The following is a 27,454-nucleotide window of genomic DNA, read 5'->3' as shown; positions in this document are numbered from 1 at the left end:
AAGATTAAACATGACAAAACAAGAATAACACCACACCTTGACCACTCAGTCAATGTTAAATTGTATGTAACAAATGAAGCTCTCTGTAATTGATCTTCATCGCACATGAAGTGGCACAAGTATTGATCTTGAGATGTGGTACGTGAATGGAAGGCTATACTGCCCAGTTGCTTTATGATATCTACTGTCTTGTCAGAAGAGGACTGCAAAAGATGCTACTCCGTAGAAGAGATACCTGGAACGCCAGAAAAGTGACAAGTCCTGCTAGGTCTTGAATGAACCAAGCTTTTACGTCTTCTTCCATGCCCAAACGCCTATCTTGGTATCATCAAAACCTGCAACTTTCCCTGTAAATGTCTGCAGGAGAGTGCCCTATTGTTAGGCTATCATGTTCTTCGTAACCTCTCCTCCGCCCTTGTATTCCCTAGTCACTAGAAGCACAGCCTCTGCATCCGCAGCTCACACATTCGACTGCCTGGTCTTCCTTCATTTGCGCCTTCGGGACCCGGCATATACATGTAGAGTTGAAATTCGTCTCTTTTGTTTGCACGCATCGCAGGCAGCATAGCTAGGATTAATTAGCCTTTCATCTTCTGAATAGAACAGAGACAAACTGACCTTCTCATATCCAGTCTTCTTCCACTTCGCAATCAGCATCTTGTCTGCATAACCGTTCTTGAGTAACCATTCATAGAGCTCCTTCGATATGGCCTCCTTCTCGTAGTAGAGCTCATACACATATCTACTCCTTTGATGCGAGATCTGGAAGATGGGCCAATGTACTTGGTGCCTGGGAACACTGGTCGTAGGAGCATTCTCGGCATCCTTCATCTTGTTGGAGAAGATAAGAAGGTCATCTTCGATATCGCTGAATCCAGCTGGGGGAGCTTTGCGCTTTGAGGCATGGCGGATGGCTGGCATCGTTTCTTGGTCTGGAGACCTTCTCTTAAAGAGGCAGAATAAGTACTAGACGCTTATGATGTCTGCAGATAGTGCATAGGTATCTGTGAACTGTACTCGCAGGTTGTTGTTTTGGTGGCGGGTTCCAAGGCAGGATCTAGAAATAATTTCTCAGCCTCCTCGCCTCGTCGATTTAAGGTTAAAGCTTTCACGTGATCTCGATTCATCAACCTCATCCGAGCTTCAAGCAACGACAGCTCCTAGACAGAAGCATACCAAAGGCACGATGGTCATCAATCCTACCTATCTCGCGCAGCGGACGCGCCAATGTACGTTATGTGATCCAATTGAGGTCTTAACTTGTGGAAATAAGCTGACAATATGGTGTAGCGGTCAATTGGTCTGATGCACAGCGGAGGGTTTTGAGGAGCTATCGAGAATGGATCAGATCTGTACGTCTACTCGCATTACATTGCTATCCCACGATACTCTGGAGAGACAAAAACAAAGAGAAAAGCTCTAGGGAGGGGCCATAGCGTGAAGAAACCAGTAGCTGATCAGATGAAGGCCCCGGAGATTCAGACGATGTATTCGCTCAACATCCCTGTTGCACAATTGAGGACGAAGATGCGGCAGGAATTCGAAAGACATAGATTTGTTAATCAAATCGGGGTCGTGGATATGTTGCTATTTCAGAGCCATGCGGAATATCAGGTTTGTGAACCATTTCATTTTGGGAGCGAACGAAGAAGGGCTTGGGCTTGAAATGGCTTGGGGTCGTTAGTTGATGCATGGAGTGGACAGAATTATGAATGAATATGTTCATGGAGGGGTCAATTCTCCAGTATTTGGCTAGGCTAGAAGAGAAGAGGGATTGAGCGGTCCAGGAAACTTTGCTAACCAGAGATCTGCAGGAAACATTGAACTACTGGAAGCAGTTACCACACATCCTCAAGTACTTCAGAGCAGACGAGGACCCAAATGCACGACGACCACAGAATTTCATGAGTGGTTTCTTGGAGGCATGTTCTATCATGTTCTGCAAATACTTGCAAAAGCTAACCTCTCTCTAGGGTCGTAACTGAGCTTCATTGTCGTTCCATAGCTTTGTACATATCCCAATAAACGAGTCGAACTCTGAAGTTTTCCATGCCCATGCGCCATGCAATGCTATGCTATGCTTTTCCTTGTCTCCCAATTTTCAATCCATTCTATTCACGAAATCTTGCCTTGCTTGCTTGAACTTGTCATCGACGATGTCGCAAAGGTCTATCAAGTCATCGAGGCCCTTCTCCAGTGCTTGCACAGCACTTGTATTATCTGTGGTTCCATCAGCTATTGACTTGCTACCACATACCATTTCCACTGACCATATGTTTGGATCCGGATGTTCATGACTGCTTCGGAGGGATGAGGAATGGAGTAACCGCAGAACTCGACATCAGGACTATTTCAGAATTGACCTATTAGCTGACATTTCTAACAATATATGAACGTTTACTAGGCAATATAAGGCCGTATGCGGGGTCTTTCTAACTTACTTCTTCATGATTATAAACCTCAAGGCATTTCCCAAGGTGTGGTCTTCGTTCTTGAACTCAAAAGAGGCCGCCGTCTCCGTAGAACCTGGGAGCTATCATCTTTCAGCTAGGTCCTCCGACAGAATTCCTCGCCGCAGCTTACAATTCGAATACGTTGCTCCTGGCTTGTTGCGTCTGCCATTGGAGCTGGGCTATCTCTAACAGCACCTAGAGCCTCGCTCATAGACACATCTTCCGATACTGCAGCCATTTCTTCTGCAAATGTCGTTCTCCGCAATATGTTTTGTAGTTGCGAAATTGTCACTAGAATTGTACAGCTCCGATTGCGATAAATTTCGATAAGAAAATTATCAGGCAGAAACTACTGCCTCAGGCCTCCAAGATTATCACCGAAACTGCGATTAACTGCAGCTCAGATTTCCCCACATCCCACCAAACATTAATTCAGAACAAGCAAATATACTTTGATTTGTTGGTATACGCAGATACTGGCCGATGGCTTCTCTGCCGTTATCACGCCTCAAAGAACATGGAAAGAAGGTGTGCCAAACGGCGGCAATCGAAGCTTCTCTAACCTTTCATTCGTCCACTGCCCAAACACCAACGCGGGGGATCAAATCTCTATCGATTAGGGGCGTCCATAACTGGACGTCATGGTTGCAGAAGTCTGCTTTTCTCACATTCCCAAAGCAGTCATCTTTCACGATTCAATATTTCCTACCGCGCGGCAACCTACATGAACAAGTCAACAAACGGCTGCCGTGCCTCGCAAAGTTGGATCGAGGGAGCACAGTTGCAACATCGTTTGCATTATCTGTGCCTGTCGCAATCTCTCTTGTTCGTCTGAAGATGGACGATATGACGATGGGTCTTCCGATATTGAGATTCGCAGAGACGGTGGCGCAGACAGAGCGTCATGATGGCACAAGCCTCCGACAAGTAAATGCGCAGACAATTTTACGAGTGGTCCTGTGAGTTTGGGTTTGAGACAGGCAGGACGCAAGATGCAGCAGTGATCAGAGCGAAGCTTTTCGCAAGTAGTGGCCGCCGTGACTCCTTTCCTGTCCGGGGACTGCGAAACAAAGTGGGTTTGATTGGAGGAGGACTCTGGACGAGGCTGAGCCGCGATGAAACCGCCCTTTTTTCTGCAGATGCTGGTTGGGCAGTTGTGTCGAGCATGGTGTGTGAATCCCCAGCTCAGAGTTTCAGGGTTTGCTGGCATACCAATCACTTGGTGATGGGTGGGTTCTTCACTGGCCACAAGATCTTGAAGATTCATGTCAAAATCTGGAAAATGACGAGCCTGCTCCTTTTCTTGGTCGGTAAGGTTTGGGAACAGCTTCAGGAAGATACGAGGGGCCCCCCTTTTCCCTCGATAGCTCAGGAGAATGCTCGCCACTCTGGGGGGGACGGCCGTTTCTGAGATCGGGCAGATATCGTCGCAACTTCACAGATGTTTACAGTACCGTACTGTATAATCCTCCTTTGGCTGAAGACCAGATTGTCCAGTCCGCGAATAGAGTTGATGCGCTCAGGTCTGTTTGCATGTTCCCGTGCGATATATATTAGAAACGCCTGCCGAGAACTTCTTTCATAATACCGTTAATATAGGATATGCAGGATCCATGATCCAGACTATTGATTTTAGACTCGACTCGGCCTTGTGAGCTCGACGCGAAACCCAACTGCGTGGTATCTGACCCTGTGTTACCATTGGGCGCGCTCTCGATTGATTGCCAGCTGCGGCGGAAAAGAGGTCAACGAACGAGGGCAAACCACTCGGAGCCTTCAGACACCCGTCTGCCAGACCAGTGAAGCCAAAACCCTCCAGATCCAATCACTTTCTCCAAGTAGACAGAGTCATATGGGTCAGCTTCGAGCATAAGTTGGTGGATGTTTTCAGTACACGAGACAAGAAACAGAGACTCGCTGTTGCCCCTCATGGGTATCCTCCGGGTCCTCATTTGAGCCTTGGAGGAGAATTAGGGGGGTCTTATATAGATGGGGCCTACTCATATTAATATCTACAAGAAACATCGGGGCTTTGACGACCAAAATACTTTCAGACTTTCAGATGCACATCCCTTGACCCTTGACTGGCACTGTTTCGTTGCCGCAGGCTACGATTTTATTTCTTCGTCTTTTCTTCTTGCGAAGTACCGGGTCCAAAACAAAACCGCCATCGTCCTTACTCAGCATCCTCGGGGCGTAAAACATCTCCAGCCAGACGAACACACATCGTGCGGCCCTCATTCCATCATTCAATATTCGCCATTGCACTGACTGTCGCATTTGACTGTGAGGATCTGCTCTAAAGGGTCGCGCTGGGAAGTGATTGGCCTGTGATCGTGCGACGGGCTCAGACCATCTTGCTCCTCCTTGATTATGAAACAACGAGACCCTCACCGCGCATAGAAAACTTGTCGTCTACTGTATTTACCACCGCTCACCCCTCTCTCTCGCTCGTCCTCGTCGCACCTTCTTTCCAGCACAACACAGCACAACACTCACTTCATACTGTCGTTGGTTGTTGATTGTTTGTTTGCTCTGCACGGGAAGTCACAGGAAAGAGCCACCAACCAACTACTGTACTGTACTCTGCTAGATCCTTGGGCTTCGATCCTCATTCCTTCATCTCTCTTAACAGCGCGACCCGCAAGAATAGTCGACTCGCCAGCAGCAGTTCACTCTGATTTTGGTGGCACCAAGTCTCAACAAGAAGAAGAAAATACAGGACGCACGAACCCGATATTGCAGCCGGCCAGGAAGGGTACATCAGGCTCAATTCGTGGAGGAAGTCGCGCGAACAGTAGTAGCATCTTAGCCCGACGAGCGTAAACTCCCATCCCAGCTTTCACTCAACATTCAGACATCATGAGTACTGCCATCGCAATGGCTCCGTCGCCTGCTCCCCACGACAGGTCGTCGTATGTCGACATTGCTCCTTCAAAGCCCTCGAATTCCCCTCCAGCACAGCGCACTTCTGCCTCGGCGACGCCGAACCAACCTGCACAACGCACAGGAAGCGGTAGTCCCAAGGCTCCTGCTGCAGCAAAAAGCTCTCCAAATGCGTACGTTCATCCCTGAATGTCATTGTATATACTCGGTAGGTCTGGACACTAACATCGCAATTTCTGCAGGTCTCGAAACGGGGTTCCGCCAAAAATAATCGTGAAAAAGGAACCTCCAAGCTCGCCAGACTTGCCAACCTCTCGACACCGCCCACGAAAGCTCGATCTGTCCAAGAACACCTCGAGCGTCAACCCCGGCACAGCTAGACCATCTGCAGGTCAATTAACATCGAGAGGTGAAAGTGGCGGGCTCGGAATTCAGGACGTCGGATTGGCGTGTCTATCGCCTGGGTTTGTCACCCAAGACCCTACGATGAGGGAACAGCTGCAACGAAGTATATCAGTCCGAGAGCAGCAGAGACATATCATCGAGTCACGGTTACAACAAACAGCCAAACCCGGAGATGCACCCATGGAAAGTGCAAAGGAGCGGGAGTTGGGTGGAGGTTTTGGGGCCAAGACACCCGGGACAACCAAGAGAAAGGCACCTCCAGGACTCAGCATTGTGGCTCCATCCCACGAACAATTTGCCCATGAGAGAGTAATTCAATCTGCACCACTTAATCAATCGTTTACAGGACGACATCAACCACATCCTCTCACAAGGCACATTGCAAACCAGCCTTCTAATCTTTCCAACACCTCGCATATCCATCATGTTCCTGCCACACAGACAGCGAATCGTCTTCCACCCATCACAGACGTCTTCGCCGCCGAAGGACTTGGTGCTCATCGAGAAGCAGCTAATAGCAGCCGTGCATCTTTCTTTCAGCAGAACAACTCGGGATCGGCGTCAAATTCCTCGCATTCCAACTCCAGACCGACATTTCCTTCACCAGGGCACAATAATAACCCACCTCCACAATCAGCTCGACCACGAGAGTACCGATCGGCAGAGGATGCTCAGGTGGAACTTGCAGGTGGTCGACCTGAGTTACTGCCTAAGCTCGTCCACTATGGTGGTCACCAACCTCCCACGCCGCCTTCACCTCTTACCGGAAATGCCATGAGACAAGGCGAAGCAAGCCGTAGTGGAGGAGGCAGGAGAAGACCTCGAGCTGAGTACGAAGAAGGTGGCAGTCCACCACTCGGCACCGGACCATCAGCACAAAGAAGAAGGCCCTTTGGCGAAGGACGAGACAGCCCAGTGAGTCAACAGCGAAAGAAGGACGAATTCATTCAATTGTGCGCTCGAGCTTGGGATTTGTTCCATTCTTAGTGTGTTTCGTTTGCCACGTCTTCGATTTGGAATTAGTATACTTTCTTCGCTCTGTCCGTTATTCGATATGGATTCCGGAATTTTATATATGTCGATACCAAGGTTACGTTTCTCAGTCGTTGATATTGCAACATCAATATCACAACTATACTTGCGTCTGCTGGTTCTGGACTGGCGTTAATAAAGTGGGGAGGGGGGTTGGAGTTGAGTATCCTGCTGTGGATATGGGACAAGGGATTACGGACAGTGGATATGGTTCATATAAGGGTTGGGGTGGGAAGAGATGAATGAGATGACGGCATGAGATGGATGGAAAGGTGGGATGAAAGCACAGAAAGACACCGGATTATAATCTTTGTTTTTGAGTTTGTTGCTGGATTACAAGATTCGGCCGGCTCGATATACATGTCCTTGTTTCTGATATAAGTGGATGTCTATGAAGTGGCGTTGTATGGAGTGATTGGTGTTGCTGTACTCTAGTGATGGGATTGGGTTGTGAGTGCTTTTTTTGAGTTTTGTCTTTAGGAATTGATTCAATTTCCAAGCACTGAATGACCGTTGAGAGAAAGTGAAGCGTTGAATTTCCGTACTGTCCACCGTAAATCGAGTATGGAAAAGTCTTGAAAAGTATACAGACAATAGCATTCTTTGATTTCCCAACCAAAGGAGGAACAGTGACCAAGTGTCAAGCTACCAAAGATTCACGTACATTCTGCTCCTCTCAATGTCCAAACCTATACAGAAATATCACAGTAACCCAATACCCCAAATATCCCCAACCCAAGCCCGAACAATAATCTACCAAGAATCTCTAAAAGCAGGATCAACACTTGTGTGGATCAAGAGTTAGGTGAAATCTCGAGTCTCAAACATCCATCGGGATGTCCCACCCACCTCGGCATGCATGCATGTCTTGGATATTATGACTTGGCAATGAAATGTCTCGGAGGGCTCAACATTCCATGGGGTTGTGCTTTCCTTCTTGTAGATGAATGAGAGGGATGAAGAACAGAGGGTATTAGTGGGTTAATCTCTGGTTTGTGTACCAGATGATAGGGTAGGAGGGGATAGAAAGGGATAGGAAAAAGCAAATACATATCCTCCGAAAGTCGGCTGTTGAACGTACCTCTTTCCTGTTGTTTTTGTTTTTGTTTCTGTTCCTCGTCCAAGAGTTGAATGATCCTTTCCTAGAGATCAGCTTCGTGCTTACCGATACGATGGAGTGTACTCAGCTGCAAGCCCTGTCTATCTCAAAAGAAAAGTGAAATAAATGGTGAAAGTATACGTACCCCGCATATGACCCCACCTTCCCCATATCGGGCCTTCCCTTGCCTTCCCATCCCATTCCCTGTCTTTGTGTCCTCTGCAGGATGTGGAGCAACTCAACTCCCTTAGTCCATATCTCTTCTTCTTCCTTCTTCGATGACAAATCTTGGGGATTTTTTGATTACCTACTTCCATGACAGATAGACACAGGTACTAAATTGAGACTCCATGGAAAGAGAATCACTAGTCAACAACTCTCCTTTCCAATACTCTCTACAAGAGCTATGACATGCTATCTACAATTGCCTTTCTCTGCTTCTTTCAAGACTCAATCTTCCCATACACTACTTCCCTCACCTCACCCTACCCCAGCAACAACAAAAGAAAAGCACTGTTGCGAGGCAGAGGGAGACGACGCAGAGGCACGGTTTATGGCTGAGTAGATGCTAATCCGCTAAAGAAAGAATCGAATCTGAAGCTAAAAAAGAACCACCCAAACCCAAGCGACCGTTTGCCCAATCGAGGGTACTGAGTTTGACTTCCCCTGTTTCGATAATTGCCCTGATTTAATTCGCCACAACACCTATTAAACAAAGCAAGCAAGAGAGTGGAAAAGAAGGGAAAACGCCTGTAACACCTGTGCTTCAATAATTCCCGTCCGGCGGCCCATCCACAAGCCATGCTAAAGTGCTCACACTGATTTTGTGCCCCTGTTGTCGTGAAGTCATGAAAAGGTCTGGGAGATTCTCAAGTGCGGAAAAATGTGGGTGTGGGTTCTCGAGCAAGGTGAAAGCTGTTTGGATTGTCCTGGAGATGGTAGACGTAACTTTCGTGCTCGTACTACTAACGTCAGAGACCTTCCTCGCCGGCTTTGCAGAGCTTTATCTCTCTGCCCCATTCTGACTTCAGGATTTGGGAGGCGGTGATACGACGGGTGGGGTTGGGATCGAGGATGCTGTAGATGACGTTGCGGCAGCGAGCCTGGAACTTTTGTTAGTTGTGGTTTAAATCTCTGATAGGAAGAAGCTTACCCGATGCAACGACTCGATAGGAGCATATCCTTCCTCGTCTCGTCGACCCTCCAAATACCGTTCATAAAACTCATCTTCTTCCTTCTTGGCAACACGCCAGAGGTGACGACCAGTTCGCATGGCCATATAAATCACACCAGTAGCCCAGACATCGACGGCCCGAGCATCGAACTCTTTGTCGATGTATTCTTCTGGTGCGATGTAGGGAGCCGAACCGCAAAGACCAGTGACCATGTGTGCATCTTGCTCCCAAGCCATACGGAAACATTCGCCATTTCCAAAGTCGGTGATTTTCAATGAGCCGCGGGTCGTGAGAAGCAGATTCTCTGGCTTCAGATCTCGGTGTGCAACTCCCATCTCGTGCATGTATTCCACACCTCGCATCATTTGCTTGAAGTAGCAGTCTGCTTCGGCGACTTCCAGCTTGCCAGCTGCCAGAACCAACGTATACAGATCACCACCAGCACAGAATTCCATGACTTCGCAGTAGTCGCCTTTCGAGTCCTGTAGGAGGTCGAGAGTGTGAATCACGTTGGGGTGTCGTAACGATGAAGATATGCAGAACTCCGAAGTGAGTCTCTTGCTGTACTTCTTCTCGTTTTCCTCCGGGCGACGGCGGAATTCCTTGACAGCGTACAATTGCTCTCCAGTGCCATTCTCTGTCCGCTTGTGGGATATTCTCACGATTCCGAAAGCACCACGTCCGACGATCTCTTGACATTTGCCATATTTCTCGACAAGCGTCGCTGTAGCATTGGGTCCTCCCTTCTTGTCGGAAGCCAAACTGTCTCGTTCACTCTTCAATTGATCGACCCAGCTCGACATCAACGACAACTGTTGTTCGCCCTCGTGTGCATGATCTGGATTCTTTGTCTTGCCACTGATGACGTTCCTAAGCATGTCCGACAGCTTCTCCTGCCTCTTTGCGCTCTTGAGGTGATGTTCATGGCCGCCTTGAATGTCGGGGTTTAGGATGAATCGCTGATGGATCGCAACCTGCCCCGCAGATTTCTTATCTTTGGCGGGCGTCGTGATTGTCTTTTCGACCTTCTCCGCCTTTGCGGTTGCTTTGTCTGTCGAGGAGAATTTGCGCGCCGGAGGACTGGGTCGTCGTGCTGCGGCTTTCGGTTCTTGTGGTTGGAGAGGAGCCTGGCTATTCGCCGTCGACATCGAATTTATACTATTTTCCGATCTCATAGCATCTTTCGTGGAGAACATTCGAGTGAGCCGCTTTGTCATCGACGGTTTCTCTGGAGGAGGTTGTGATACAAGGGTCGATTTCTGTGGCTCGGAAGGTGGCGCAGCGTGCCCATTACCATTCCCATTGAGACTCTCGGTGCTGGGCACCGCGATTCCATTCTGCTTGACTGGGTACGATTCCGGGGATCCGACTACTGACGACGTCTGCGAAGCTGCGGGTGAGGCCTGTGATCGATCGGCCATGAGGGAGTCTCTGGGAGCGCTGACGGTCGCCATGATTTTGGAGATGTGTGGTGCTGCTGCGCTCGGAGGGATGATGGTGTGCGGAATGTGGGAGTCGGTCGAGGCCGCCTAGCGGGCAGAGCCCGTACTTTGCGTGAATCTATGTTCACACGATGGGACTCCCGATGGTGAATTGTCTGTTGGAAGAAGAAGATGAAAGTGCGCCGCAGACCAGAGGAGGTGTTTTGGAGTGGACTGAACGGGGTGGGTGGAATGGGAATTTTGAATTGGAATTTCCCTGCACTGCACCGCACCGTAGGCGCACAGCTTAGGTGATGCACACTGCTGCTAGAGCGCTAGAACGAGCTCCGAGGCGAGAAAAAAAGGTTGTTGCCCTGGCGCTTTTGACGGTGCCCCGAAATGGCCTGGGTTGCGGTGGGTGAGGGATTTATTTTATGCTGCCAAATGCTCCTGCTGGCACTCGAGAGAGTCAAAGAGCAGCAACAGCAAACAACGGGAGTGACTTGGTTGGTGCGGACGCAAGTCCAGATGCAAATCAGGACTAAAGGCTGTAATAAGTAAGGGAAGTGCGTGCAGCTGGCTGCAGATGAAGGAGGTGAAGGAGGTAAGAGGGTGAGATATGGCTATGGATATGCCAGGTAAGCTTTAGAAAGGCAAATCGTATTTTCAGCAAGTGAGGGAAGGTGGGAAACAAGTGGACAACTGATATCATTCGAATTCATACTTCAAAAGGAAAACTGGTCTGCTGTGTCATGATGCCTATATACCAGGGCATGACTTTGACTAGAGGTGTTGCCATTATGACTACACAAACCAGACAACCTACAATCGAATCAAATCATCGCCCAACGTCGAAAATTCTCTCCACCGTGATCGCCTTGGAATTTCCGACGGACCGTAGTGGCCAGAGGGCAACTCGCATATCCTCCTCTTCCTTTGTCATATCACTCGGGAATCACTCGTGATGTCCAGTCAGCAGAGCAGATTCTCCCTTCCACCACCACTTCTTCTTCTAGTGCATCTCGGACACCACCAACCTCAGCTCGGGAAGATGAAGGTTGTCTCTGGTGCTTCGTAAGACGAGGCGCAGTTGTTGCGAGTGCAGTTAAGATTTACACTCTCGTCTACAGTAAGTACCGTCTTGTCAGGGGCAAACTTTCGGCAACTTTTTTGATATCTTGGCTTGGCATCATGGCCTTGACTCGGATCTCAAATGTTCCTTGGCAGTCAACGTCGACATCACTTTCTGCAGCCAGAAAATGCAGTACCACCATTCTGAGTTGTCCAGAGCTATTCCGACTGGAGGGTTTCGCAGATAATTCCCGGATCCAATGTGTTTTGTAGTTTCGGAGCAGCCATTGGGAGGCAGAGCCAACCCAATTACCTATTCCGATATGGTGATGCAAGACAATGGCTCACCGTAAATATGAATTCCCGCCGTCGTGCTACTGGCAGGAGACCCTGAAAAACTGTAGAGGGTACAATGTGTAACATTTGATATCAGACACATTGGTAATCCATGTGGATGCACGATAGATGAAAACTCCTATCAATGCAAATAAGTTTTGCCTATCAAACCCACAGCGTTTTCCACAAATACCTCATACCTCCTACCTCCTGCCCTACGTCACCGTCTGCGCTGACCTGCATCAGATCCCGAAGATCACCGCTGTCAACTCAGAACCCACGCTTTTCTTCGGTCCTTGCCTCCACCACAACAACACATTCTGCTTCACCGTCGAACTCATCTGAATCGTACCAGAAACATGCCGAACAAGACGCTATTCGCGAGTCACTCACACCGCAGTCCTGCTGTGCGAGCACGGAATAATTAGGTCGTTAGATTGATCAACCGACCGTATTCCAGAGCAATCTAGACCTCTTCCTCATGTATCTGGTACCTCGACGGTCGCTGCCAACGCACCAGACACAAGTACAATTATCTGCATCAAATACCACCTCGAGCACTTTCACCAGGGTCCGACGATCGTACGTTCAGGCCTGGAATCTGGCTTCCATCATTGGCCGGCTCAATGTCAGTCCGGGGAGGATGAAGCCATCTGCAGAGCCAGAACAATGAGGGGTATCTGGATGGAGGGGTAAGGGAAGGGTAAGGTTTACGGGTATCTCGAATGAGCGTTCGTTACCGTATACCTGGAAAAGCCCGATGCCTCGTTCTCGTTTCCCGTCCTCGTTTCTTCAACGACATCCGTCCAACAGGTCTGTGTTGCATCTGCGTCTGCAACGCTACACTGCACTGCATATTGCACCATTCTTCGACCATTCGAAATCTGCTCGTGTCTGGGAGACGAAATGCTATATTTTCTTCTTCCTCAACAAGGTGGCCCGGGATCCTCCGCGGACATCTACTAGCTGTCCAGACTTTCGGGCGTCACGAAACTCAAAGAAAGAGCACGAAAAGTGGATGAGTTTGTAAGCAGAATCACGGTGTACGGCAGAAGAAGCTTTCGAGTTCTTCGGATGCACCATCTGGATATGGCAGGAGACGGGCCAAAAGAAAAGCTTGTTTGTGGGTTTCTGTCTTTCGGCTTGAACGCTGTCAAGCCTCAACCTTCTTTTCTCACGAGAGTGTGGACTCTGGGGAGTGGATGGATTGCGTTTCCATCGAATGATAAAGTTATCTGCATTCCTGTCGTGTGACCCGAAGATGCACTTGCACGAGTGAGAAGTCTAGCTCGTGACGAAACTGGGGAAATTCCGACAAGTGTGCGGAGTCACGCGGATAGCACGTGTTGTGGGTTGTGGTGCCCTCTTAACTTTTGTTTTTATTCTATATCTTGACCTTGCGTCTCAGACTCACTTCTCGGTCATGAGCAGCTTGGTAGATCTGACTTGATTACTATACAGAAGTGTTGTTGAGCTACCTCTATCAGCTAAGAGGCACTAAATCTAAGTATTTCTACCTTACGCTCTAAGCATTATCTCTCTGCCACCAAGCTCTTATTTTCCTTCACGTACCTCAAATCCCATAATTGGTGCGCTTTCAACAAAAAGAAGAGAAGAAGATTGCGAGCACTCGGTAGCTTTCCAGCTACTTCCGCATTTGAAGAGCGAGGCTGTGTGGTATGAAAGCTGACCACGTTTTCAAGTGTCAATTCCTTGCTAGTAAGGCGTTGAAATAAGATAATCTCCTTAGCTGTTTCTACTCCACATATTGAGGGCGATCATAGCATCAAACGCACCTCTTATCCTGGGCAAATGGTGGGCGACATATTAATTTCTCATAAACTAGGCATTCGAAGATCTGATGTGTGCACTGGCTTCATGCAACACCGTTCATAGGCTTCGCTTCCGCACAAGCTCTTCGCCCTGCAGCCGAGGCAACGAGGCGACAAAACGCCCTGTGCCTTGTCACTACATATTTATATCGTACAGTTTTCCCTCACGACAATCGAGGTTCGACAGTCGCTGCTCGGAAAATACCTTCTACCAAATTTTCTTGGTCGTTACGTTCACATATAGCCCCCTGCTTGAAGTTATATTCGGGATGGCGAGGTGAGTAGATTCCGATTGATGGAACTTTTGCTTACGGTGCTGATGCAGCCCCGATGTACTTGATATGCTGGGAAATCCTGCTCAGCTGGATGGCTTCAATGGGATAGAGCCTGAGTATGTTGATATTACCTCCATCGGACGCTGCGTGGATCTGGACCATATGCCTAGCGCTGGATCCGACACTACCTACCCCATGACACAGACGTGACAGAACAACGGCAGCCGTCCGGCTCGGTGGCCATGCTGGGACGTGGAATCGATCAATTCCAGGATCAAATGGTATGTGCATGTATGTTCTCGAGCAAAGGGAAAGGGTCGAGCACTTTCCCTCTCGACCCTTTCCCTTTGCTCTTTCCCCTCTTTCTTGATTTCTATCGTGCTCCAGTCACACTTCCTAACCACAGATGATGGAAGGCTTCGCCCAGGAACCAGGAAGGCCTTCATTTTACCGTAATCATGGACCTCAGCTGATGCTCTTTGTATTGATAGGCTATCTTGGTTCCTTCCCCAGACCCCATGCTGTACGTGCCTAGTGAATTTCGCTGGAGCTGTCTTTAAGCCTAACCCAGTATAGCCCAAGACCAGACCAATTCTGGAATCTCTTGGCGAATGCATCCCGAAGGACAGCAAGAATACTTAACCTTCGGTATGCGGGGACTACATATATTATATATCAGTCGTTGAACTCCTTAGGGGACCCGTACATCCAGATGCGCCCCACGCCTAACTTTCCAACCCTTGTATCTTCTCCAGAGCGGTATGCTGCCAATGATCCTGATTCTTACCGTCCAGATCTACTCAGCGTTCCAGATGTCTCCAAAGACTCATATCTAAGGATAAATTGCTGACAATTGATGAACAGCTCGAATATCGACCATCCCGACCGTCCTCTCTCTCCATCAGCAGAGAGCCTTAGGCACGATATCCCTTTCCAAGCAAGGAAATGCCAACACCCCGGATGCAAAGACCAACGACTCTTCACTCAACCCTCCGCATACAAGTACACCACCACCCCACCAACTCCCCCCAACCCTCCCTATCCCTACCACTAACCCACACCCTAGAAAACACACAGACAAACACCTTCGCCCCTTCAAATGTCCAGTTCCAACCTGCACAGTCAACAGCTTCGCCACACCCGGCGATCTAAAGCGCCATGAACGCGAAGTTCATGCAGCGCCAGCTTACATCTATCCCATAATCTCGTGCAAGAGACATCGAAGGGGTTTCAGCCGCAAGGATAATTTGGTTCAGCATTTGAGGCGGACTCATGACCTGGTTTTGGGGGACTCAGCGGGATCAATTCAGACCGAATTATCTGTAGTGAGTGAGGAGGCCTTTCGCGGCACGGAATCGACAGATCAGGTGGAAGACGTAATTTCAAGTCCATCTGAGAAGACGTCTTTGATGACGAAGTTGAAGGAATTGGAGAACGAGAAAGTGGAGGCTGTTAAGAGGTTTGATGGGGATATCTTGGCGTTGAAGAGGATTTTGGCTATTATGTGATAGTAGTCTCTAGTGTTCTTTGGACACATGTTTTGGCGCTGGCTCTGGGCTTCTCACTGGTTTGGAACGGCTCGGTTTTTGTTTGATGGTCAAGCTGGCTTTTGGAACCCTGGCATTCTCTTTTGGGTCTATGACGAATGAGATGTTATACACTTTTTATTTGTTGATTGTTTTAGATATTTTTGTGAGGGCGGGGGTTTCACGTTCCACACGGCTCATGCTCAATATCCTCTATGACAACCTTTGTTACCTCATTTTCACCCTCGTCATCAGTTACCCATCCTTTCTCTTTCCACGACATGTACTTGCCCTCCTTCTCTCGCAATCGTTACATCGTCTTCTTTCCAGGCATAGTATTCAGCAAATTTCAGCTTGGAATATTTCGCATGTTCATGCCTAATTGCCGAGTCTACTTCTGTATCTGTTGCTTTGAGTAAAGCAAATAAACCCCTTCATTAAGCATATCAGCACATTATCGCCCACCCAAGACAGAAAATCTAGGAGGACGTAGATCTGACCCACCAATAAAACCCCACAAAGCCTCGCCACTCGTCCACCTCCTGCACGAGCTTCTCAACCGCATCTTCTTGTCCCTCAACCTCGATCTCATCCTCGCTATCAGAGTTTGAATAAAGCGCGCAAGCATCAACATATTCTCGAATGAAAGCTCTTCGTGTTTTCTCAGCTGGTAAGAGCTCGTAATCACATTCCGATCCAGCCCATGTTGAAAAATAGGTTGCGAGCTCGAACGCTACGGGGCAATAGGTACAATGTCTATTCTGTGGTCAGCTTGAGTATTTGATTAGATTGAAGAGGGAGATTTACTCGTAATCGATGAATTTAATTGCGTCGATTTGATATTCATCTGAGTACTCGTCGTGCGTCCCTTTCCATACGATGTTTTCTGGGCGCAAGTTGCCATGTCCGAATACAAACTAGGATATCAGTATCTCGATCAGAGTGTGAAGAGAGATAAACATCACCTGCTCTTTATTCGTGTTCCTACCCCTTAATCTCTCAATCAAAAACTCAAACTCTTTCTCCAACTTCGCCTTCTCTCCCTCGGCACTCAGAATATCAAGCCATTCCCTGGCCTTGGACCAAACATCCGGTACTTCTCTTCCACTCTCTGCATCCGAAACAGGGAGAATCACATGCCAATGCGCCATCTCCCACGCGATTGCTCTCCAGATGCTTTCCTTGGACATGATAGAAGAGGAGCATGCATGGCCGTGAACAAACCCATACGCATACCCATTCAGGAAAGTGAGGAGAAGAGGCGAAGCCAGGGAGTGTAGAGCGAGGACTTTATGAATGTTGAAAACTTGTTTTTGGGAGTTGGACAGTGGAAGTTTGTGAACCTTCACCAGGGCTGTTTCGTGGTGGGTTCTTTGGTCGAAGGCGATGTGGCGGCGGTAAGTGAGTTGGTATAACTATATGCAGGGTATAAGGAATTGGCAATCGACGGCGCGGGAAGAAGAAGGGGTTACCTGTTTGTGTGAGGTGGAGGGTAAGGGGACTACTTCGAGGTGGCCGTGGCCTGGGTTCCAGTTTGTGAATAAGTGTGATGCTATCCTGGATACGGATCTGTTTGGGTCGTTCTCGTCGAATGTTCGGGGGAGGAAGGGAGTTTCCTGTGGCGATCTTGCCATGTTGGTAGAGAAGTGGTCGAGGTATATTATTGGAAGATGTGATGATCAAGAGCATGTAATTGCTGTTTCATGATGTTGGAGGAGACGTGGTCAATATAATGGTTGCGCTTTTGTCCCACTTGGAAGTTCTGAATCTGGGTGCGGGGTTGTATGTCTCGTGGTGGAATTGTGGTCAGGTGAGTATTGATTCTCGTGCTCGGACCTGGTGGACTATGGATTTCGATTTTAAATCAAATCGATGAGGGGCAAGAGATCTGGCAGTCAAGGTCGAGGTTATTGTTGAAAGAAAAGAAAGAGAATGACATGGTCTTGAGAAGTCTTGGTCCCTCTCGCAGCTCATTTTACGATTTCTACATAGCTGTGTAACAGCAAGATGAACACAAATGGAAGTCCTACAGAATCCCATGACATACATATATATTTAGGAAGCGAGCTCGAAACATGACACGAGAAGGAGCCTCCTTACACTGTCAAAGTGTGTCAGGCCGCTTGTGTGACAGATACCCACTTGGAACTTGTCCCACAAAACAATCAAACCAAACTCCAAACTTGAAAGTTATATCTTGAGGGTTCTTATCGTAATAATAGTTACGCGAAGTTAAAACACAGATGCTCTGCACTACATTTTTAACAGAACTTGCCCAGCCGCTGGCTCTTCCACCTGATATCTTGGCAAAAACATGGTTTAAAGTTGAATGGAATCTCAAATAGTGCAAAGGCGGTACATAATATCAATGGCAAAAAATATCGCATATAACGAAGAGGTATCAATGTTGCCAAATGTAGATTGCTAAGCACACCTTGTGGCCTCAGAGCATTCGTCCAACGATCACTGGCATGAGTCAAATTCAACCGCCTGGGGTATGCAAAATTGTCTTTCCTTATTTGCAACAATGTCTAATCTTGATACACCTAGCTCTAGTGAGATGCCACGAGCAAAATATCTTCACCAAACACCGATTATATATAAACATTCCCAATACGCCCGCTTCGTATATACAATCAAAACCAAAAACTATCATCAAATCCCAGAAATCAACCTCCCATCTCATACCGCCCCTCAATCCCCTCCCTCCTATCAAGCCCCGCATTCGCTTCCCCATCCAACTCCGAGGCTCCTCCTTCCGGCGCCACACCAACAGGTTTGTATCCACCGCCCGCTAATTCCGATACCCCTCCTGGCACAACAAAGCCGGTTTCTTCATCGTGATGCTCTTTGTACCCCGGCGGGGCTTTCTCGGCTGCTGGGAAAGCATCTGTTGCGATTCCAAGGTTCGCATTCTTCTTTTGTCTTCGATGTCTGAAGATGAGGAAGGCTACAGCTAGGGCTGCTATCGCAACAACGCCGATACCGGCTCCGATACCAATTTTTGCGCCAGTGCTTAGGCTCGAGGAGGAGGATGATGAAGAGGATGATGATGGTGTAGAGGTTGATGTGGGAGTGGATGTAGAGGAGGTGGAGGAAGATGTAGAAGAAGCGGAAGTTGTGATGTTGAAGTAATGGCTTATAGCTACTTCGTTATTGACTCCGCTCGAGATAGTTGCTGGTGAGAAATAAAGATCGAAGAAAAAGGCTTGTGTCGTGGAGAAAGTTTTGTTTGTTGCTACGGTCCAGTCAAAGGTTGTGGTGTTCGCTGCTATGTCCTCTGTGCACCATATTGTTAGGATCTTCATGAACGAAATGGGGATGGAATCATACGAGAAATATATTCGGGGTAGGTGTTTGCGACATCTTCCCACATTACCAAGGTCAATGGTTTATCTTGTTCTGCTGACTGCAGAGACCATTCTATCTTCAGTGAAGAGCCGACTTTGTGAGCAGCGTTTGAGCTGTAGTCTTGTGCTTGTTGTGTTGCTCCGTCGGGGGGATTAATGAATGCAACGCCGGATACTAAACGAGAGAGACCCCAGAGGATTATGGGGATTTGAAAATACATTTTCGACATTTGAATTTCGAAAATTGAAGAAAGATCAAACAGACATAGGAAAGGAAGCAAATACAAGAATAGTGAAAAGAGAAGTTCGGGGTTTGGGATCGAGGGGAAATAGGAGTCTAGATCTGTCAGGCCTTTGAAACTACTTTTGAAGCCAGGCACAGCCTCTCCCAAATGAACACCCAAGGATCTACAAGCCTCCCCATGCGAGTCCGAAGCCACAATCATGATTGGACGTCTCGGAAGCAAGCCTTTGGAAGCCTGTCAGCACGGCTGAGGAACTCCATTTACGCCTTAGCGAGAGTAGCCCCCGAATCGCCGAGCTGTAAATTGAAGGCTTGATAACCTGAGAGCACTTCTCTCGAACCCTAAAACACTCTCTCAGGCTCAAAATTGAGATAGACTTTAAGTGAGGCCATAAATGAGCAGCAGCCTTAGGGCCCATCAACCAGTGTCCAATATAGATAAAAAAACACTTGTAGCTTTTGCGGGACATCAATACTCGAACCTCGCGCTTTCAAAATGCCTTTGACGATGCACTTGCCTCTATCCACGCCGGAGATTCAAAAGATCGAGTTCAGCTTAGAGTGAGAATCACGAAAATTCCATCCCTTTCTCGTACATCTGGAGCAATTTCACCAAGAGAGAAATTTCGGGTAATAATAAGCAAGGCGGCTGAGTTAGCCGCTCACCTCAAGCGCGTTCTATTTTAAGAAGTCACTCGGCTCTCTTTTATGTCATATCATCGACAATATTTCCCAGCCTTCGCAATCTTCTACTTTTGCTATTTTTCGACTTGAGATTCCACAGCACAGGTTATTGAAGCAATGCTCTTGATGATGCATCCGTCGAAAAGAAGAGAAGGGAGAAAATTTCAAACAAGTCAGGTGACACCACATCCTGAAGGCAAACTTGCGAAGGTTTCGTGCAATTCTTGATCAAGTAGAGTTGTAACGAACTTGACAAAGATGTGCGTGGATAGAGACGAGATTACAAAATTTTCCATAACCATAAAGCGTCTGAGGGAAGGGATTCGAGGAGACTCGTTTGATTCTTGAATAGTTGAACGGTCGGACCCAGAACACCGGATGAGACGTGATGAAATGGGCTGGAAACTTTGCAAGTGAGTGTTCTGATTCATTATGGACATATTTCTGAGAGGAAAGAGTGATAAGGTACTGCTGGAGAAATCCCTTTTTTTTATGAGAGGCCAGGAGTCTGGGAAGATGATTCGAGTGCAGGTGGGACAATTACCGGAAGTCATTGATCACTTGACCTAAAGTATAAACCGAATCACCGATTACAAGAATACCATAACACATTGTCTTGAGTTGTCAATGAAAGACGATGTTGAGAAAGGGGTTTGTTTTATTCGCTGCCTTTGATTTTGATAAAATCACACCGGTGTTTCCAAAGGCTTTTGTGTTGTTTGCGCCTTCCTCTAAACATATTGAGAAAAGTCGTGGAGACAATTTGAAAATGCAGTTTCTTAACGAGAAACAAGTCTTGCCGTGATAAGCAGGCCCAGTGGTTGATTTAATGTTGAACAAGAATACGTTGACTTTGGTCATCTCACCACATGCAGTCTTTACCCCAGTTTCTGCACCTCGTCTCCAGTGATCGCCAAGATTAGTTGTAGGTAGTGTAACGACGGCGAACGGTCGTGCATATCAAAGGTTGCACCAGATACCACACCCTCATTCATCTCAACTTTACCATTTACCACAAATCCTCAAGGAGTTGCTTTCCATTTGTACACGGTACCACGAATCGAGTCAATCGACAGAGCAACGTAGAGCACGCAAAACAAAGCTTCTTAGTAAGAACTCAATGTTTCCCATGGCTTCCATCCCATTTAACTTTCTCCAGTATTACCATTCAAATCACGAAGACCGGCATTGCTGAGTCTGCCATCCAGCTTCAAACCACACTCAAACATGATGGTAGTTTTAACGTATGCTTTGGAGTCATAAGTTCATTCTGCATCTTGTTCAATGCCTGGTAAATCCCGTCCTCATCTCCGAGAAGTCTCATCAACTGACATATCTTCTGCTAGGGACATCATCAACTCATAAGGCGTCTTCTGAACGTTGTGTCTAACCAATTTTCTCAATTCATACTCACATTCCGGTATATCGTGAATTCGCTCCTTTCAGAGCTTCCCCATTCTCGTGGGTGCAGCGATCGTTGGCCCACTCTTCGATCGTGGTTGTTCGAAGATCTTGATTCGGCTTGGATAGCTTCCTGGCTGTGATTGGAACAATGATGTTAAGCTTGTGTACTCAGTACTGGCAAATTATCTTCGCGCAAGGCGTCGCCGTTGGACTTGATCTTGGTTATCTCTTGCTGCCGTGTGGCAGTGATAGCCCATTCTCCTGGCTCATTGCTATCTACATCACTCTTTTTCAGGTGCATCTCTATTTGCTAGAACAGACCTCGACAGACCCGAAGCTGTCTGCTTACCATTTGTCAGTAATTAACGCTGCTTCCAAAGCCGGCCGTTTATTTCCAAACTTTGTCGCTGATAAAGCCCGTTCACTCAACATGCCCATTCCACTCACGTTCGGAACAGCAATTCTGATTTTCGGATGGTACAGGCATTGTCATATTCTGCGTCCTCTACGGTCCAAAGGCCGTTCGTGTCGTTACCGCCAGCCATCTTGGCCATGATCCCACCCGAGATACGAAGTAATAAGTATTGGGGAACGACAGCATATCGATTTGGAAGTGAAGTATTATCTTTGTGTTCCATGTACCCTTGCTCGTATTCCGGAAACCATTTGGGCCATCTCGGGATCTTGACCACTAACGTTGGGTTTCAGTGTGAGGGTCCTGGGCTACCATACTCAGAGTAGGTGGGATAAGTTTCAAAAAAGTGTTTCAATGGACTTTCATGGAGACTGGTGGGTGACTTGTAGCCACACTTATGCATACGTTTTAGATTTTTCGGATCAGTTCCGGGTGCGACTCCAGCTTCTTCCAGAAAACCAATTAGAGTATTATTTGTGCTTTTATGGTTTTCGTTCATAAGGGCGGGAAGGCACAGTAATCACAAATGAGCAAGCTCACTCTTCAGGAAAGTCAGGAGAGCACTCTCTCACTGTGAGGGGTCAGCCATGTTTTGTGACCGTCTTGAACAGTTTCAGGTTATTTGCCAACCTGACACACAAGATTTGAAGGGGGTTATATCGGGAAGGTAGTACAAAGTCACATAACTCTTGATCTAAGTAGCGAATCATAAACTATAGTTGAACGAACTGCCTTCTTTGCTCAAAGCTGCATGTTCATTGCCAAGAACTATTGGATCTCGCAAACGAGTACGGTGGACTTGTGGACGGTATCTGAAGTCCAGACTTCCGGCAACACTTCATACATGGGGAAACTTTCCGGGATTGCGGGAAGAAAGCGCAGAAATCTACGAGAGGTATCATACGCTCACGGACCGAAACCGAGCACTAACTGAACAAAACGGCATGGTGGTTCATTCGTTCACTCGCGGTTTCTTCTTGAACGACTCGAGATGTTTCTGACACGCTTACACTAAAATCAAGGGGTCGAGTAATCCAATTCTCCAACAGCTGAATAAGAATTCGGACCCATGTTCAAAATAAAAGTAAGGTTTCACTTGATCGTCCCAAGTATGCACCCCCACGGCAATCGCACATGAACGCACACATGGGTGAGACAAAGTGTTTTCTCGGCCGAGTTGACCCATGCGGCGCAGATCCCACGTATTTACGTTTGCCCGCTCCCCTTTTGGGATCTCGCTTAATCGTGGGGCAATACAGTCAGTCACACACGACCCCACTGGTAAGGGTCCCCACGCCACCGCAGAAGACATTCCCAGACGCCCACATGGTTTACCTTCCACTACATATTGCTTGCATAATGGCACTTGAACTATTAGGGCTACGTCCCGTTCCGTTCGCACGTTGTAGCCCTGTCTAAACTTTATGTGAGAGTGGAGATCTCTATTTCCTGCGTGATAAAGCTTGTTCCTACAGGAGCTTCCGCTAAGATGCTATATATAAAGACGCTAAGAATCAGATAGTGGCAATTATGTTCTTGAAGTGGAAGATCATGAGTTTTTTTGAAAGTTTGCAGCCAAAAGTTTGGGTGCCCCCCCCCCCCATGTGGCCGTCCTACTTGCCCGACAATTCACAGTGGTGGATGAGGCACAGCAAAGTGTGCGCAATTTATTCAGCCATTCTCGTAACATATACTGAAGAGATAAGCACTCGGTGAGGTTGGAAATCTAGACATTTCGATTCTCCAGTCCGCGTAGCAGCCAAGTTGAACACGATGCACGAATGCAGCGTAAAAATATACATGTGTGTTTGGGCAGGTGAGCGAGTGGGTGTGTGCCTGCGTCCAAAAGAATGCAGACCGGGAAACTGAAAACAGACAGTCGGGAGCCATACCTGGACAGCCTTGCGCTCTGGGATTCGTCAATTGCCACCAATCGCCACGCGGGAGTCGTCGTACTGTTAGTGCCGTACGGCCGCAGATCCTGATTGAAACTTTGTTTCGAAACAGTGACTTGTGACGCTACAAGCCCCTCCTCTACGGCGAGGAGGCTCTCCAAGATATTCCTCTGGCATCGCTTTCGTATGTGCGTTTAAGTGCGTTATCTCAAATGATATAAGACAATGTAGTTCCTTCAATTTTTAGCTTGAGCTTGGCACCTCTCATGTTGTTTTGTCTACATGAATTCATTCCAAATCACCGACACAAGCAAGCAAAGAGTATATTCGAACAGAACTTCAACAGGCATTAACGATGTTCCTCGCCCGAGATGCGAATGCGACTTCATCGTACTCCACACAAGACCATGGCCCGTCGATCGTTGAGGCATCATGGATCTTGATGGGTATTGCAACAATTGTGATGGCTGCAAGATTCTATGTACGAGCACGACTGGTCAAGAGAATATCAATTGATGACTGGCTAATGTTATTCAGCTATGTATGTTTCTTGAACATGGAAAACCCGCAGGCAATTGCTTACCGAGACTTAGATTCTAACAATAATAGCTACCATCTGCTTCACCATCTCTGTACACTTCGGCTTAGGGAAACACGAGGAACTTCTGACTCCCGCAGGGTCGGTTGAGGCTGTTAAGTGGAATTTTATAGGCCAAATCATTGGCATCGTGAGCGCCACGTGCTCGAGATTATCTTTCTGCATGATGCTCTTTGTTGTCACATCAGTCACGAAACAGACGAGACAGCAACGCATATCACGAATCTTGCTTTGGTCCGTCGCTTTGGTTCAGCTGCTAGTCAATGTTGGGCTTGTGATATTTCTTCTTACTCAATGCGACCCGCTCAAGAAATTATGGGACCGCACAGTCAGCGGAACCTGTCTTCCTCTAGATAATCAAGAGCATTTTGCATTCGTCCAAGGCTGTAAGTTTGATCTAATATATTGAGGATATTGCTGACACCATGATAGCTGTCAACTCTGCGACAGATCTTGCATTGGCTATTTTCCCCGCCACCATCATCTGGAACCTAAAATTGAAGCTTGCGATCAAGATTTCGTTGATTATCACCATGGGTCTTGGTTTCTTGTCAGTAATCCTCTGTCACAATCAAATGAAGAACTTGCTGATGGAAATCTAGTACTATGATCGCTGCAATTGTCAAGACCGTACACCTCAACAGTATCGCACATTTAACAGACTTTTCATGTATGATAAGCTCCCATCTCTTGCGATTTCAGAACTGACCAAACACAGACGAAACATCGTATCTCATCATTTGGTTCTCGTAAGTTCGAGATTGTCCTCGAGCTTTTTTTCGAATATCTGCTAACTAGAACAGTCTTGAAATGTGGTTTCTCATCATCACCGCCAGTATCCCTACTCTTCGCCCTCTTCTATGCAGGACTTCCCGTTCCTCGTATGGCAGCAAAACCATCAGTGGCACCATTATACCAGGATCGAAAGCTGCAGCAGCGTGGAATCGAAGCAGAAACTTCACCAACATGCAATCCGAGTTCAAAGAGCTTACAAACAGCCCCATCACCTCGCCAAATATTCAAGGCGATTATTATTACGGCAGATACGAGCCTCCGATGGCAGAAAGAACAGAAAGAATAGCAGTTGGCATGGACGATGGAAGTCCTGCCGGGATCAGAAGGCCCGTTTTCTTGGAAGTTAGCGTTTGATTTCTCGAATTGGAGTTTTGGAGTGTCGAACAGATACCCAGTGAGCGCTTGAGCTTGAGCGGATCTCGTACAGAGACATTTTCTTTTGTTGCTTTGATGAGATTGAACTTTCACGGATATTATATTCTTTGGACCTCCCCAATATGGGCGACTGGCTTTTGTTTCCTTTGTACGGCGGACTTTGTTATCAAATACCCAGATCGACACATGGCTGCAAATTCAACACAATCCAACACAATTCCATTCTCTACTACAAAGGTACTGCCAAGTGACTTGGAGAACGTCCAAGGGAGCTCACGCGACAACAACACCAAAGTGACCCACTACCCCAACATCACGCGATGCAGAAGTGCCCATGCAATGCAACAACACACATTCGCAGAAACGTGCGTAGTCCTTGTGCATCTCGCATCCGACAGCCATGGACTCGCGGAGTAATTCTGATTACATCCTCCTCGGATTTCTGTCGTCATTCCTTTCGCCACTCTATTGCAGGCACCAAGAGGTTCGGCCTACGATTGAACTAGCGAGGAGACCTATTACATTCAGCCCTGTGAATATTCCCATGGCTCCCATAGCTCCTTGGGAAGCACAAAACCTGTCCTCTTAAATCCTCAATGGCCGCGTCGTTCCTCTTCCATGCAAGGCTGCCATCATCTGGCACAGACGCTTCCACCTACTTGGTTCGGATCGTCGAGCTAACCGGGAAGCGTACCAGTATTTGAATTCCGTGCAGGTTGAGCGAGCGAGTGAGCGTCTTTGCACCGTAAAAGGGATTCGCTTATGCAGCCACTGAGGCGCAGTCATCAGCCTCGCTTAGAATCCGTTGTCCCCCTTTTCGCTCCTGGCGGATTGTAAATGCTCGACTTGGATATTCTGAAACGAGGAAGCCGGGGATACGGATCCCAAGTACAAGGCTGATATGGGAATGACCTCATTGCCTATTTTGGATACTTCTTGATTTCGCCATGGACATTGGAAGTGAGGAAATTTTGATGCTAACTCCTGTTCCAGTTCCTGCAGTCTGACACTGGAAATCACTTTGTCAACCTAATCAAACCAATCTTATTTCGTTCAAGAAAATAGTAGAGATTGTGCCTTTAGATAAGTATACCCTAAGCCCGTTACCCCGCCAGTTCCCCTCCAAAGCCGCGTAAGAGATTCCCACAAGCTTCGGTTCTCAGAGAGATTATTGCTTAGCGAGCGCGCATTACAACCTTACACGGGCGTATAGAAACTGAAATTGGCCTGTGTTCACCCCGTGAGCGTGGATGTTTAGGAAGCGGATCAAGTTCCCAGCTCCCCCATCCAAAAGGACCTAGCCTCCACCACCTAAACTCCGAATTTACCAGAGACGGCCATATCAGTTCTCTCCGTCACAAACAAGTAACACCAGTACCAAGATACCAGAGCCCTGTTTTTCGATCCAGTTCCAGGCTCGGCCACATGATCCCCTCAGCAAGAAACATCTGATGTCGTCGTCGTTCGTGGCTTTTAGTGGCTTCCTCGTGGTCTTTGCCTCAGCCAGTGGCGCAACTTAAGGACAAGAATGGCGCAAAAGGCAAAACGCGGATAATAATCGTCGGCGACCTGAAGAATGGGGACGTTCTAGGCCAATGTCCATTCTCACCGGTGTCGTCTTCCCGTCATGTCTTGAGTGACTCCTCATCTGTGTAACGATAATCAATGTACGTCCACTTCGCTTGTGAGTGTTGTGTCCCTCCTATCAAATCTTTCTCCATGGACTGCTCTTGGAATGGAAGCTTGTAATAGGCTTCATTGTTTCTGGCCGTCTTGCGTCGCTGACGAGGCTGGCGGGGAGGGAAATGATCTGCCAATCGGGAAAGGTAAATAGAGAGCCTGCTGTTTTCAGCTGAGGTTGTTTCGAAACGCCTGTCTTGAGTTGCTGTCCATGTTTTGTTGCAGATGAAACGTACCCATTTCTCTGTTCCCTAGCCGAAGAGCAATCTTGGATAGGACCAAGTATCTCAGGATTACTGAATACTATGATAGTATGTCGAAATGCTTGCTTTTTTGAACAGTTGCTCCACGTTACGAACATGGGGACAAAAGTCCGTGCGTTCAGGGCATCAGAATCATGAATTTTATTAATTAATTAGCTGTAGACCAGCCACATCGCTTAATTAAGTCGTGTACCCAGAAGTCCTGCTGCTCAATAAGCCCATTGATCCATTCCTGAGGAA

General features: G+C 47.6%; 9 protein-coding genes across 9 annotated transcripts; 4 read left to right on the top strand and 5 right to left on the bottom strand.

Moving 5' to 3' along the window:
- Positions 1 to 174: 174 nt before the first annotated feature.
- LY89DRAFT_722817 (cell cycle control protein cwf14) lies at positions 175 to 1,050 on the bottom strand. Its single transcript, XM_018218761.1, has 2 exons — positions 619 to 1,050; positions 175 to 568 (listed from the first exon to the last, which is right to left on the bottom strand). Exons 1-2 carry the CDS (start codon positions 919 to 921, stop codon positions 425 to 427), a joined length of 447 nt encoding a protein of 148 aa, XP_018066079.1. The 5' UTR covers positions 922 to 1,050; the 3' UTR covers positions 175 to 424.
- Positions 1,051 to 1,127: 77 nt separating this feature from the next.
- On the top strand, positions 1,128 to 2,043 carry LY89DRAFT_230405 (NADH-ubiquinone oxidoreductase 14.8 kDa subunit). The gene is made up of 5 exons (XM_018206032.1): positions 1,128 to 1,229; positions 1,291 to 1,352; positions 1,468 to 1,614; positions 1,815 to 1,922; positions 1,974 to 2,043. Exons 1-5 carry the CDS (start codon positions 1,187 to 1,189, stop codon positions 1,983 to 1,985), a joined length of 372 nt encoding a protein of 123 aa, XP_018066078.1. The 5' UTR covers positions 1,128 to 1,186; the 3' UTR covers positions 1,986 to 2,043.
- A 58-nt stretch (positions 2,044 to 2,101) lies between these two features.
- Positions 2,102 to 2,533, bottom strand: LY89DRAFT_594174 (RBP11-like subunits of RNA polymerase; the record flags this gene model as incomplete). Its single annotated transcript, XM_018209787.1, has 3 exons — positions 2,102 to 2,220; positions 2,271 to 2,347; positions 2,442 to 2,533. Coding segments are annotated over 3 exons (288 nt in total), but the record flags the coding sequence as incomplete, so codon positions are not given.
- A 2,327-nt stretch (positions 2,534 to 4,860) lies between these two features.
- On the top strand, positions 4,861 to 6,920 carry LY89DRAFT_230583 (uncharacterized protein). Its single transcript, XM_018206034.1, has 2 exons — positions 4,861 to 5,512; positions 5,582 to 6,920. Exons 1-2 carry the CDS (start codon positions 5,316 to 5,318, stop codon positions 6,729 to 6,731), a joined length of 1,347 nt encoding a protein of 448 aa, XP_018066076.1. The 5' UTR covers positions 4,861 to 5,315; the 3' UTR covers positions 6,732 to 6,920.
- A 1,569-nt stretch (positions 6,921 to 8,489) lies between these two features.
- On the bottom strand, positions 8,490 to 10,758 carry LY89DRAFT_230422 (putative Serine/threonine-protein kinase hal4). Its single transcript, XM_018206033.1, has 3 exons — positions 9,029 to 10,758; positions 8,761 to 8,978; positions 8,490 to 8,701 (listed from the first exon to the last, which is right to left on the bottom strand). The coding sequence occupies exons 1-2, from the start codon at positions 10,502 to 10,504 to the stop codon at positions 8,847 to 8,849; spliced, it is 1,608 nt and encodes a 535-aa protein (XP_018066075.1). The 5' UTR covers positions 10,505 to 10,758; the 3' UTR covers positions 8,490 to 8,701; positions 8,761 to 8,846.
- Positions 10,759 to 13,979: 3,221 nt separating this feature from the next.
- LY89DRAFT_674283 (uncharacterized protein) lies at positions 13,980 to 15,493 on the top strand (the record flags this gene model as incomplete). The annotated part of the gene is made up of 7 exons (XM_018213428.1): positions 13,980 to 13,987; positions 14,036 to 14,101; positions 14,190 to 14,266; positions 14,477 to 14,508; positions 14,665 to 14,744; positions 14,850 to 14,987; positions 15,052 to 15,493. 7 exons carry the CDS (start codon positions 13,980 to 13,982, stop codon positions 15,491 to 15,493), a joined length of 843 nt encoding a protein of 280 aa, XP_018066074.1.
- A 269-nt stretch (positions 15,494 to 15,762) lies between these two features.
- On the bottom strand, positions 15,763 to 17,145 carry LY89DRAFT_594114 (kinase-like protein; the record flags this gene model as incomplete). The annotated part of the gene is made up of 5 exons (XM_018209784.1): positions 15,763 to 15,943; positions 16,016 to 16,267; positions 16,319 to 16,428; positions 16,477 to 16,926; positions 16,984 to 17,145. The coding sequence occupies 5 exons, from the start codon at positions 17,143 to 17,145 to the stop codon at positions 15,763 to 15,765; spliced, it is 1,155 nt and encodes a 384-aa protein (XP_018066073.1).
- A 1,035-nt stretch (positions 17,146 to 18,180) lies between these two features.
- Positions 18,181 to 19,238, bottom strand: LY89DRAFT_786592 (uncharacterized protein; the record flags this gene model as incomplete). The annotated part of the gene is made up of 2 exons (XM_018222999.1): positions 18,845 to 19,238; positions 18,181 to 18,791 (listed from the first exon to the last, which is right to left on the bottom strand). Exons 1-2 carry the CDS (start codon positions 19,089 to 19,091, stop codon positions 18,181 to 18,183), a joined length of 858 nt encoding a protein of 285 aa, XP_018066072.1. The 5' UTR covers positions 19,092 to 19,238.
- Positions 19,239 to 23,858: 4,620 nt separating this feature from the next.
- Positions 23,859 to 25,250, top strand: LY89DRAFT_758503 (uncharacterized protein; the record flags this gene model as incomplete). Its single annotated transcript, XM_018221439.1, has 6 exons — positions 23,859 to 24,044; positions 24,097 to 24,487; positions 24,534 to 24,651; positions 24,704 to 24,771; positions 24,820 to 24,850; positions 24,905 to 25,250. The coding sequence occupies 6 exons, from the start codon at positions 23,859 to 23,861 to the stop codon at positions 25,248 to 25,250; spliced, it is 1,140 nt and encodes a 379-aa protein (XP_018066071.1).
- Positions 25,251 to 27,454: the final 2,204 nt, after the last annotated feature.

Source organism: Mollisia scopiformis (genome assembly GCF_001500285.1).
Source record: "Mollisia scopiformis unplaced genomic scaffold LY89scaffold_23, whole genome shotgun sequence".
Classification (NCBI taxonomy): Eukaryota; Fungi; Ascomycota; class Leotiomycetes; order Helotiales; family Mollisiaceae; genus Mollisia; species Mollisia scopiformis.
This window is presented reverse-complemented; position numbering and strand designations above follow the sequence as displayed.

What these genes read in the sequence shown, in the direction of transcription:
- LY89DRAFT_722817 (XM_018218761.1), bottom strand. Translation starts at nt 921, where the DNA reads ATGCCAGCCATCCGCCATGCCTCAAAGCGCAAAGCTCCCCCAGCTGGA. An exon ending in AGAAGACTGGATATGAGAAG is followed by an intron (nt 569 to 618) that starts GTCAGTTTGTCT and finishes AATTAATCCTAG; the next exon opens with CTATGCTGCCTGCGATGCGT.
- LY89DRAFT_230583 (XM_018206034.1), top strand. Translation starts at nt 5,316, where the DNA reads ATGAGTACTGCCATCGCAATGGCTCCGTCGCCTGCTCCCCACGACAGG. An exon ending in GCAAAAAGCTCTCCAAATGC is followed by an intron (nt 5,513 to 5,581) that starts GTACGTTCATCC and finishes CAATTTCTGCAG; the next exon opens with GTCTCGAAACGGGGTTCCGC.
- LY89DRAFT_230405 (XM_018206032.1), top strand. Translation starts at nt 1,187, where the DNA reads ATGGTCATCAATCCTACCTATCTCGCGCAGCGGACGCGCCAAT. An exon ending in ATCGAGAATGGATCAGATCT is followed by an intron (nt 1,353 to 1,467) that starts GTACGTCTACTC and finishes GATCAGATGAAG; the next exon opens with GCCCCGGAGATTCAGACGAT. An exon ending in AGAGCCATGCGGAATATCAG is followed by an intron (nt 1,615 to 1,814) that starts GTTTGTGAACCA and finishes AGAGATCTGCAG; the next exon opens with GAAACATTGAACTACTGGAA.
- LY89DRAFT_230422 (XM_018206033.1), bottom strand. Translation starts at nt 10,504, where the DNA reads ATGGCGACCGTCAGCGCTCCCAGAGACTCCCTCATGGCCGATCGATCA. An exon ending in CTATCGAGTCGTTGCATCGG is followed by an intron (nt 8,979 to 9,028) that starts GTAAGCTTCTTC and finishes CAAAAGTTCCAG; the next exon opens with GCTCGCTGCCGCAACGTCAT.